At 35.0% G+C, this 12,503-nt stretch overlaps 1 protein-coding gene across 11 annotated transcripts in view; it reads left to right on the top strand.

Moving 5' to 3' along the window:
* EMSY (EMSY transcriptional repressor, BRCA2 interacting) overlaps positions 1-12,503 on the top strand; it is a 107,494-nt gene that overhangs the window by 73,496 nt on the left and 21,495 nt on the right. For all 11 annotated transcript variants that reach the window (XM_049889768.1, XM_049889767.1, XM_049889765.1 and 8 more), the window contains 4 exons: positions 33-203; positions 6,231-6,367; positions 8,952-9,125; positions 10,806-11,004. In XM_049889768.1, the coding sequence (XP_049745725.1) occupies positions 33-203; positions 6,231-6,367; positions 8,952-9,125; positions 10,806-11,004 (681 nt within the window). The remainder of the gene's footprint in view (positions 1-32; positions 204-6,230; positions 6,368-8,951; positions 9,126-10,805; positions 11,005-12,503) is intronic.

Here is a 12,503-nt window from a genome sequence, read left to right as displayed (position 1 = left end):
CAAATTCTCTTTTGGCTTTTCCCTTTTTATAGGCACACAGGCAACCTATACTCGGCCAACAGTGAGCCCATCCATAGGTCGAATGGCTGCAACCCCTGGAGCTGCAACCTATGTGAAAACTACCAGTGGTAGCATCATTACAGTAGTGCCCAAATCATTAGCTACCTTGGGGGGCAAGATAATTAGCAGTAATATAGTTTCTGGTAGGTATATCTGAATTATGTTAAAGGTTCAGGTGACCTTCAGTAAGAGGAAAAAACATTTCACTGTTGAAGGATTCTGTTTGATCTCAGTTTTCTGCTTAGAAATCTAATTTAGTGCTTATGTTTAGTGATTAAGTATAGGGTCTGAATTTAAGTTTTTTAATTCTAGCATTGAATATTCACATGTTCAACTTTTGATAGTTCCAGATAGAAAGAACATTTAATTGTTTTTAATCAGAGTGGAAAGAGGATGGTTTACACTTGCAAAGATATTTTTTATTGACAAAGTATTCTCTCATATGTTAGCATATTTAGACTTTTTTTTTATAGCTCTGAGGTAGTTGTTATCATCCCCATTTTACAGATGAACATACATTTGGGTTTAGAGAGGTTACATTGACTTGTCCAATGCCACGCAAACTAGGTAGTGGAAGAATTAGCATTTGTTTAGCTAGTTATGTTTGAGGGAACATATCTCATAATTTCAATTACTAATGTCACTTTAGCTTATTAAAAATATCTTTATTTGCTTTTCACCATTTATGTTGGCTGTTCACTTGAAATTTTTTTTTTACTCCAAGAAGGCTGACTATCTGCCTATTTATTGCTATTATTAGAACTTTACCTGGTTTTTACTGGCTTATTAATTCCTGCAGTATTTGGGTTGTGAGTGTGAAGTGGAATGTTAACATGGCATCCATTTTCATTGATTATTGTTTTTTAATTAAAATGTTGTAAATCCGATCAAGCAAGCCTTATGGACTTTTGAAGTGTCTACCATTTTTGTAGACTAGCCATATTTTGTATACCCAGGTGAGTTGTTCTAACATTTTAAAGTCAAAGGATTGAAATTTCTGGCAGTAATTTGACATTGCTGATAACTCAGGGAGTGAAAAAAAATAGCAAAGCAGGGTATGGTATTTGCATAAAGGGCTGTATTTAAAGCTGTTAATTTTGGCTCTACTTTTAAGTATAAGTGAGAAAACTCAGCGTTTGCCAAACTGAGGAAGGTGAAACCATAGGGAAAGAATCATCATATCCCAGCTTTTAAGAGGGTATTTTAAATAACACAGTTAAAACCTAAATCATAATTTATTACTTGACAATGTCTTTAAATAGTATAGAACACTTACTCAATTAAAAAAATTTTTTTAATTGATCATTTTTTCATTGGTTGGTAGCTTTTTATGACCTTGAGGTTTTGTTTTTTGTTTCTTTTTACTTATATATGGATTCATAGTACCATATGGCTTAAAGGAATGTCTAGATATCATGAGGCCTCTGTTTCATATCTTATTCATTACTTAGCTGCCTTGTACCAGATTAGATCAATACAAGTAAAGCCTATTTTCCTAGAAGTAGAGAGGCGGTCTCAGATATATACCCTATATATGTGTACTCATTATCTGTTTTTGTATTTGAATATATATTGTTTTTATAAAAATAATACTCTTTCCCTCATTGTGGAGAATTTGGAAAATACAGAAAGATACAAAGAAAATTAAAAACTTGTAATTTTTACTATCCAGGGAAATGTCTTAAAATTTAGATGTATTTTTCATTATTTATTTGTATACATGTGTTTGTGTACTTACGTAGATTAAGAAATTAAATTGAGATCTAACATAATCAGTTTTTCTCCTTTTTTGCATATAACATTGATAATTTTCCCATGACATTCAATGTATTTTCAACTCTTCCTCCCCTTAATAGCTGTATAATGTTCTTACGAATGATGTGCCATAATTTAACTATTCTGTTATTGTTGAATGTTTCAGGTTGTTTACAATTTTTTTGTCAATATAAATAATCCTGTGATGGACATCGTTATATGTAAATTATTATCTGAAATTCTTGATTCCTTTGTATAATGTACTAGAAGGCAGTTAAATGCATCCAGAGTGTTTTCTAGAAAGGTCAAGTTTTTCTTTTAAATAGAATAAGCCATTTAATGACAAGCATGACTCTCATCTTTGCACTTATTTAACTCATATAGTCAAATATTTACTTATATATATGTAGAGAGAGTTATCAGATTTTGGGGGGGAAAGTGGGAGCTTTGTTGAGAGTTGAGGAATCACACTTATTTAATGTAGAAGATTGGATCCTTCAGAAATGAACTCATTGTCTTAACCTGAAGGACATTATGAGAACCTGTGACGATGGCAAGACTTAATTTTGATTCTTTTGATTCTTTTGATCTTTAGTACAGTGTCTAGGCAAATAACTAGTGTTCATACACTTTTTTGTTGTTCATGCGGAACCTGTACATAGACCAAGAGGCAGTTGTTCCAACAGAACAAGGTGATACTGCGTTTGGTTTAAAATCAGGAAAGGTGTGCATCAGGGTTGTATCCTTTCACCATACTTATTCAATCTGTATGCTGAGCAAAATAATCCAAGAAGCTGGACTATATGAAGAAGAACAAGGCATTAGGGTTGGAGGAAGACTCATTAAAAACCTGTGATATACAGATGACACAACCTTGCAGAAAACGAAGAGGACTTGAAGCATTTACTGATGAAAATCAAAGACTATTCAGTATGGATTACACCTCAACAATAAGAAAAAAAAATCCTCACAACTGGCCAATAAGCAACGTCACAATAAATGAAGAAAAGATTGAAGTTGTCAGGGACTTCATTTTACTTGGATTCACAGTCAACGCCCATGAAAGCAGCAGCTAAGACATCAGATGACGTATTGCATTGCACAGATCTGCTGCAAAAGACCTCTTTAAAGTGTTCAAACGCGAAGATGTCACCTGAGGACTTAGGTGCGCCTGACCCAAACCACGGTATGTTCAATTACGTCATATGTATTTCAAAGCTGGACAATGAATAAGGAAGACCGAAGAAGAATTGATGCCTTTGAATTACAGTGTTGGTGAAGAATATTGAGTATAGGATGGACTGCCGGAAGAACAAACAAGTCTGTCTTGGAAGAAATACAGTCAGAATGCTCTGTGGAAGTGAGGATGGTGAGACTTCATCTCATGTACTTTGGACATGTTACCAGGAGGGACCAGTCCCTGGAGAAGGACATCATACTTGCTAAAGTAGAGGGTCAGTGAAAATGAGGAAGACCCACAACAAGATAGATTGACACAGTGGCTTCACCAATGGGCTTAAACATGGGAACAATTGTGAGGATGGCACAAGACTGGGAAGTGTTTCATTCTGTTGTATGTAGGGGTCTCTGTGAGTTCGAACTGACTGTATGGCACCTAACAACAACATATATTTTTCATTCATTCATTCGCTCATTCTTTAAGCAAACCAGCCTAAAACATTGTCCTCTGTTCCATTTATTCTTCAAGATAACAAGATTGTCAGGGTGATTTAACAATCTGTGACTAATAAAATATGAGCTAGTACATCTGTAATCTTCTTTAAGCCTACTTTGACAGGCATCTTCTTTTTAAATAGGAATCCCTGGAATACGTAAGTTTATCATAGCCCATTGTGATTCAAATGTGATTCACGATTATTTGCACCCATTGTGCCTTGACTCTTTTTAAGTAAAGACTGTATAGATGAGTTCTTGGATATGCTATGAGCCAGATACTGTGCTAGGTGCTGTGATACATAGGTATGTACCTGAGGCACATTCGCTGTCCTAAAGAGTGCTAAACAAATGAATTTGTATACATTTTGTTGTAACGGAACTATACACCAAGTGCTATGAAAACATAGAGGAGGACCTTTTTTATGAGTAATGCTTCTTTCTTCAGTACGATGTAGGTACCCCCTGAGATTTAGAAACATGCTCACTGGAATTTCAGGCTTTTATAATTGATAATTCTAGTGGTAAATTATATTCTGATATAACACTGTACTTGTTTTTCTTTATGCCTTGCCTTTTTCTATTTTCTAACATTTTTTCCTCATTTTGTTAAATTGGTGAACTTGGTTTGCAACTGTCTTATAAATTGACAGACCTCTATAATGGAAGGGATTAGACATTTTAGTAGATAGAAGTACAATCCACTTGTTAAGCAAGTTTCATCAAAAAAGTGGTCCTTGTGCCTTGGCATAAAGTTGACTTACATTTCCTTGGTAATTTTTAATGCTTACTTTCTAAAAATATTTTTTTATTAATGGAATATTTTGTGAGACTACAGTGTCAAAAGAGGTATTTACAGCCAGTCACATATGAGGGATTGGAGTTAACTTAAAATTAAAGTTTGTATAAATGAATAATGGGCAGCTTGGGTTTTGTGGCTTTTAAGAGACTACAAATAAAGAGAAACAGTTTTGAAGTTGGCCCATAGATGAAAATGCATTTTAATGTAACCTCTGAGTGTGTTAACATGGACTGACAAGACATTGGGTAATACCAAGTATATTGTGAAGGCTTTTTTGTAACAGAGATTCCCAGAATTAGCACATAGCTAGAATATTCTTAGAGCGGTCTCACTTCTGATCTCTCATAAGGAGTGCTAAGGTTTTCTAGTGAAAAAGGATAAAATTTTGTTTAATTTTTCTTCTGGAGAATATATTAATCAATGATAGTTTATTGAGTATGTACTATGGACTCAGCCATCTGATAGATGATATATAGGCCTATAGAAAAAGAACGTGACATGCCTGCTTTCATGGAAAGAAGAAATTATAAGAACAAAGGTAGCACTGGGACTGGCATGCTCCATGACCAGTATAGAAACCAGCCCACTGAAGGAGAGGTGTATGTTGGATAATCATGAGAATTAAAGTCTGACAGTTCCTGGAAAACTAGCCAGAGGATCTATAGTGAAGAAGTTACTTGTTAGGGTAGAGTTTTTGATATCTGTTGTGCTTTAGGAACAAATAAAATCAAATTGGTAGATTAAGGGGCAGATCATGTAGGATTTTGAAACTCAAGAGAGGAAGCTGGAATTAGATACAATAGGAATTAGGGAGGTTTTTGACCAATTTGACAGGTTTTGGATTCTTGACACGATGAAATTACTTCTTTAAGGATGCTTGATATGACAGGGAACACCAGAGCTATTTACATGGTAGAGAAACTTGAAATAGGGAGACAGCCTGGGAAGCCAAGGGAGATGAGAGCCTGCTATTAGGCTAGCATTGATACCTTTAAAAAGAAAGCGTATGTTCATGACAAACTTGGCAAATTGGGTTCTTTCACATAATCACTGAACCGCTATTCCTGAGTGGATACCAAACACTGAGGAACCAATGACATAAACAGTGTGTAGCTCAGTTGGCTTACATTTTGTTGGGGGATACAGGGAGTAAAGGAAAGAATAAATCAAGTATCTACACTAGGATTTTCAATTTGGACAATTAGAAGAAAATGGGACATAAATTTGGTAGGCAGGCTAGGAGCAAATTGTGGAAGGAAATGGGGGAGAGGGCAAGATAATGTTTGGAGCAGTAGATCAAAGTAGAGGTCATAATTGTTAAAAATGTCAGATTGGAGTATAAATTCAGAGTTTCATATTTAGACTTCAAACTGCTGTGGATTATAAATGCACACATTTAATCTGTGACGTGGTCTGAATGTCTGCTTAACTGTTTTTTAGTCACATAAAAATACATGGCTATTTCTTTTTATAAATTTTCTCCAGAGTCTAGCATTGTATGGATTTTGATAAGTATTTAACGATTTCTTTATTTTTTTCTTTCTTGAAGAGTTTTCCACATTATGCTAGTAACAAAGATAAAATACTGGATTTGGGAAAAAATATTTGTCATGAAATAGCTGTTCTGATTTATTTTAATTATTCAGGAAAAGAATATTGTTGGGGAAATGGATAGTGGTGTTTTTAGATTCTGGCTTTAACGTATAGGTCCTCAGATTCCCAAAAGATGACTGCTTTAAAAGTTAGTTCTTAATACTCTCTCATTCTGGGAAGACTTAGAACTTACTATTCTAAATCTTCATTTTCATCCTTAAGACAGTCTTCATGTCATCTAGGGATGACATTGACTGCATGTATTAATTGTATACAGCATAAACAGAAATAACCAAATATCACTTAGTCCTTAACTCAGGCCTCCTTTTCTTCCCCCTTTTCTAAGGAACAACTACCAAAATCACTACAATCCCAATGACTTCCAAGCCCAATGTGATTGTTGTGCAAAAGACTACAGGAAAAGGAACGACCATTCAAGGCCTCCCGGGCAAAAACGTTGTCACAACATTGCTAAATGCTGGAGTAAGTAAGAGCTTGAACTACAGACTCAGCAACCCACTGAGGATTTTAAAGACCAGCTATGCAAATATTTGCCTAAAGACTTCAGAACCCCACAGTGGCCAGAATGGCTTGATTTACCACTGCTGTGATGTAATAACTTGATACGCCACCTACCGATGCCATTTCGACAGTAATTTCTAAAACATGTTGCTTATAGCTAGGATGTTTGTGACCATAATTTAGATGCTTAGCTTGGTTCCAGATGGAGGAGTTCACTCAGCTTAACTATAGGGAGATCGCTGTTAGAAGATAATTTTATTCCTGTTGTGGCCAATAGATATTGACCTAGTATTTAATTTAGGCTGGGAAAAGAGAAATACTTAGAATTAAAACGAAATTAATTCATGGGGATTTGTTAGTTTCATTTTTTCTTCTTTGAGCTAGTTTGAAAATACGATATATCAAGTAAATAATTGATTTATAATTTTGCAGGCATTTGAGCATAGTAGTTAAACTGTTTGGTGTTAGACAAACCTGGGTGTTTTCTCTCAGTATTGTAGTAGTTTGACCTTAGGTAATTTATTCGACCTTTCTAACCCTTAATTTCCTCATTAGCACAGTGGAGATGATAATATCTACCTGTGAGGTTGTTCAGTAACTGGTAGCTGTTTTGAAAGTGCTTAGAAAGGTGCCTGGCACATAGGAAGTTCTCAATACATGGTTTTCTTCTTCTTATTGCTACTCTCGGCACTTCCTGTTTAGGCTTGGTAGTGTCCCTGCCTTGCCTGACTTTGTTAGAAAATAGAAGGCTATATTTCATTTAAGTAGATCTCATAAAAGTTTCTTAGGCATCACATTCTTAACAATGTTGGTACGAGCCTAGCATTAGGTTTTTTCAGTCCATGGGAAAACTTAGATTATTCCTAGCCTGAGTTCACTTAGTAAGCCAAAAATAAAGCCAGGGTTGGAATTCAGGTTTTGAGAGCCCTTTTTAGTGTGGTTTGCACTTCCATAGAACATGATATACAAGAGGGGGTGCCATGTTCCCTAGGTCTTATGGCCACATAGATCAAAGAGTCGTGTGTAATCATATAGGTAGATATATATGATGCATATTCACCTGTACCCACTACCTGCTCACCTATGCATGCCCTCATACGTATCAGAACAGCTTAAAAAAAAAAAAACTGTTAATTGTTTTTGATTGGCTTTATAGGGGTCATAATATTTGGACAACGCCTGGCAAGCTATTTGATAGACATGCCTACTTACAGGCTAGCGGTTGTTGTCAAATGAACTAGAGCTCTGGTTTCCAGAGATGTTGCTGTGAAGGGAGTGTGTGTGAAAATAAGTAATCGCATGATTAACAGACACCTCTTATTTCCTTTAGATAAATATAGCAGATAGTTGAATTTGGGAGGTTTGTGATCATATTTAGTTCATTTTCATGGAGTGATTGCTTTTTGCCAGCTTACCTGGATGCACATTTAGGTGATAATGGCTAAAAATTAGGAAAAACTGATAAGATGAGAAATTTATGATCCTTTAATTCTCTTTTTTAATTTTATAGATTTAAATTTTATAATTTATTAAAATCACCGTATATGAACTTATTTTGGTTAAGCTCAAGTGAAAAGACTTGAGTCCATGAATGACCATATAATGATACCTTAAGAATAAAGCAGAGGAAAATGCAGAAAATGGTGAAAAGTTAATGGACTTCAGCATCTAGTTAATAGACTAAAGTGATATTAGTAGCATCCTAATAGTAAAATGTGGGGAAGCTCCTTAAGTTTGTCCTTCATATTTTTCCGTATAACCTTAGAATGTTACTATCTCTGCTGATTTCACCTCTTTCCCAGACTTTTTCACAGAGATATTCCACTATATATCCTTATAATTTCATATTTGGGGAACTTAGGGAGTTTATTGTGTGTATGTACATTTAGCTACTGGTATATTACACAGTAATTTTTTTTATTAATAGATGGTCATTTCAGATAAATTAGAAAATAAAAATTAATATGTATGTGTGTAGGGGGAGACCTATAATCCCAATTCTTAGAGACAATCATTGTTAACATTTTAATATATAGTCTTCCAGAATTTTCTGATTCTATTTTAATATATGTATTGTATGAATGGGACAGTATAATAAGTATTTTTACATGAGGTAATTTTTTTTTTTTTTTTAATTTACTCATCAGGAAATAATTCTTCATTTGGACAGAAAATTGGTGAGATGACTTCTAAGGTCATTTCAACCAAGTCTAGGATTTTTGATCACCTAGAAACATTGTGGAAACCCTAGTGGCATAGTGATTAAGAACTACGGCTTCTAATCAAAAGGTCGGCAGTTTGAATCCACCAGGCGCTCCTTGGAAGCTCTATGGGGCAGTTCTATTCTGTCCTATAGGGTTGCTATGAGTCTGAACTGACTTGATGGCAATGGGTTTTTTTAGAGACATTGTACTTTGTTGTATAATCTACAGTCCTTTTCCCATCATTCTGGTAAAACCATTCTGTGATTTTTAAGTAATTTAAAATGTGATTTATCGTTTATTATGCATATAAATTTCTTATGTAATCATTGACTTCAATTTAGGGAGAAAAGACTATTCAGACAGTGCCAGCAGGAGCAAAGCCCGCTATCATCACTGCTACAAGACCCATCACCAAAATGATTGTAACTCAGCCAAAAGGAATCGGTTCCACAGTTCAACCAGCAGCTAAAATCATCCCAACAAAAATTGTTTATGGACAGCAAGGGAAAACACAGGTAAGCTATAAGATTTGGTGATTTTTCTTGACTTTTGTATATTTTATAAACTTCTAAAATTCCTGGGAAGAAATATGAAAGAAAAAATCAGTAATCTTAAGAAAAATATCAGATCGTAAAACTTAGAATTGAATGGGTATTCATCTAATTTCAAAACCTGTGTTTCTCTCTTTAGCACTTTTCTAGATGTCTAAATATTTGTGTCATGCCATCAACAAAGACTGGAGAAAGTCTCCCTGGAATAAAATTTGCTGAAGGTGCATATTGTTACTTGAGGAGTAAATGGTGAAGGGAGGATGACGGTTACTCAGAATCTCGCAAAGAAAAGTATTTACTTTTTATAAGCTAACATGGCCTTTACAGGCATGTAGTTTACTTGAAAATCTGCTTCACTTGAACCCTAAATTATGGAAAAACTAGAGATCTGTTCATTTTTCAATCAGCAGAAGAAGATAAAGGAACTTTTCCCGAATTTTGCTTAGGAATTTGAGGCTCAGGATTTCATCTTATTTTGCTAGGCTGCTGTTTATTTTGCACGTTTAACTGCTTTTCTGAGAACATCAAAGGGAGCAATATCCATGAGTGTTTAGAAGTTTGGTTGAGAAATGCTATCCTAGAATTTTTGTAAAAAGTATTAATTTACCTGTAAACTAATAATTTGCCTTTAGGATCTGTTCCCTTAGAATTGTAGTAAAATAGTTTATATATCTAAAAACATAAATTTGTGGTTAGAAATAAGACACCTGTCCAAATTGCCTATTGATTTTCATCAGTAACAATTTCATTTTCTCCCATCATATGTGTAAGTCATAGAAAGGCTTGTTTTCATTCTTGAATTCTTGGAATTGAGTGACTTAATAGAGTCCAAAAAGGTTTAGAGTCTTATATATGGTTGAAATAAAAGTAATTGTGGTGAGTTAACATTTTTTCTTCCATGAACCCAATTGAAGTCAACTTGAAGAGTCCAAATTTTGAAATGGAATTCTCCAGTTTGAAAATTTACTCCCATTTCACTTGTTTCATTGCCCGTTGTTTTAACCGTTGCCAGGAAGTTGATCCATCACATTCCATGTTGCTTCTAATAGTTGTCTAAATCAGTGTTCGTCTCGGGTTTTCTTCAAAGATGACTTAGGTCTCAAGCAAGTTTACTTTGTGCAGGTGTGTCAGTTAGGAATTTCATTTGATTGCTAATAAAAAGAAATGGGAAGAATAGTGCCTTAAGCAAATTAGGGTTTTATTTTTATTATGCTAATAAAAGTTCAGAGGGAAACAGTCCTGGGCTGATATTGTGGCTCAGAAATTCCAGTGGGAATCTAGGCTCCTTGTGTCTTTCTGTTCTGCCATCCTTAGCTTGTGGCTATCATCCTACTATACTTCCTACAGGTTGTAAAATGACTCTTAAAGTCATTATAGGCAACAGAAAATAGGGACAAAGGCTGTTGTCAGGATCATGGTTGTTGCAATCTGGCATGTACCACTTAAAAAGTTGTATATGGCTTAGCTGTAATTTGTCCGTAGGTTGAATTAGTCTTTCATGAACAGTGCTGTGCCCAAAGCATGATAAGTGGGCAGAATGCTGGTTTCCATGTATTGAAAATATTAGTTCATGACCTAGAAGTTCAGCATTTTAAATAAGTGCTCTAAAATTTCATTTGGATATTATTTACACTTTTCTTCTAGGTTCTTATTAAACCCAAACCAGTGACATTTCAAGCTACAGTTGTTAGTGAACAAACAAGGCAGCTGGTAACAGAAACATTACAGCAAGCATCCAGGGTAGCAGAGGCTGGTAATTCATCTATTCAGGAGGGAAAGGAAGAACCACAGAGTTACACAGATAGTAGTTCCTCTTCTACAGAGTCCTCCCAAAGTTCCCAAGGTAAGATCCATTTTACTTCTGATTCACATAATTACTACTGACATAGTGCCCTAGTACTACAATAGAATTGCATCTAGGGATTTCAAAACAAATTTTCATGTTTTAATTTGTTGATTCTTTTGATTTCTTTTGTTTGATATTATATCAATGGCTGAAGTTTTATTTTTGGTAAGGCTTACCATTCTTTCCTGCATGGCTTGTATTCATTAAATAATGGGTAAACTTTAGCTGGTGATTTTGTCAAGGCAGGTGCTATTAAACTAGATAGAACCATGATTCCCAGATGGTAATTCTCATATTCCTGTTGTTTGGTTTGGGTAAGTAGGGGAAGAAGTATGTGAGAAAGTGAATACAGCCTTTTGAAGTTGCTGAACCTTGGGAAAGAATCAAGGTGGCCAGAGGAGGGCCATAAATGGACTGTGAGTAGGGTGACCGTACATTCCAATTTGCATGGAACAATCCTAGTTTATACCTGTGTGCTAGCATAATTATTAATGGCACCCCCTTTCACTCAGCAGTATCCCAATTTAGATGATAATTGTAGGATCATCCAGCTTATATAGAGGGAGCTATGAAGCTTGACTCTCCAGACAGGAAGCTCTTTGTCCTCAGTGCTGTTTTAATTATGTTGTTATTCTTCTGGGAAATCTCTTGAAATAAACTCACGATCATAGGCTGTGAGATCTTGTACAAACGTAGTACTCATGTCTGTCACTTATCTTAATGGCCCTTATTGTCAGGTGGTATATTTATAGCTATGCTTATGCATTCTGATACATCTAGGCATGGCTGTTTTTCTTGCCTTGCTCGTTCCTCACTCGCTCCTTCCCTCTCTCTGCCTCCTCATCATCTTTTCTGGAGTGCTTTCTTAGCTTTTGTGTTTCTAGTGTAGTTTCTTCATATTGTGCAAACATTATTATTATTTAACTTCTCAATCTGAAATCTTTCCAGATTGTTCTTACATGGGTCAAATTGCTGATTATTCCATTAACTCAATTTGACAACTACTTATTAGTTTATACTGTGTACATTGTGCTTGACCCTACAGAGGTCGAATAAAATATAGCCCTTGGCCTCTAGGAACTTAATATCTAGAATAGGAGATAAAAATATACACATAACAATCTAGTGTCAGGTAGAATTTTATTAGTAACAGCCCAAAAAACTCAAAGGCTGAAAGTTTACACTCTAGTGAGGAGATGATGAGAAAGCACTTCATGAAGGAGGTAGCTTTTGAAATGGTCCTCGAAAACTCATGAATTCAAAATAAATAAAAATGTTGATTTTTAACAAGCAATATGGCACTCATTTCAGAAAATGGATAGTTTTCTTCAACCATATTATCAAGATAGTAATATTTTCTAAATCAGTTTGCAAAATTCACCATGTCATTTTATATTGATTATGAATCATTTGATGTGCTAGTTACAATGGAGTGATGCTTATTCTCTAATCTTTTCTTTTAAACTTACTGACTTGATATTTACAGATTCCATTCT

This window comes from Elephas maximus, chromosome 7, assembly GCF_024166365.1.
Source record: "Elephas maximus indicus isolate mEleMax1 chromosome 7, mEleMax1 primary haplotype, whole genome shotgun sequence".
NCBI lineage: Eukaryota > Metazoa > Chordata > Mammalia > Proboscidea > Elephantidae > Elephas > Elephas maximus.
This window is presented reverse-complemented; position numbering and strand designations above follow the sequence as displayed.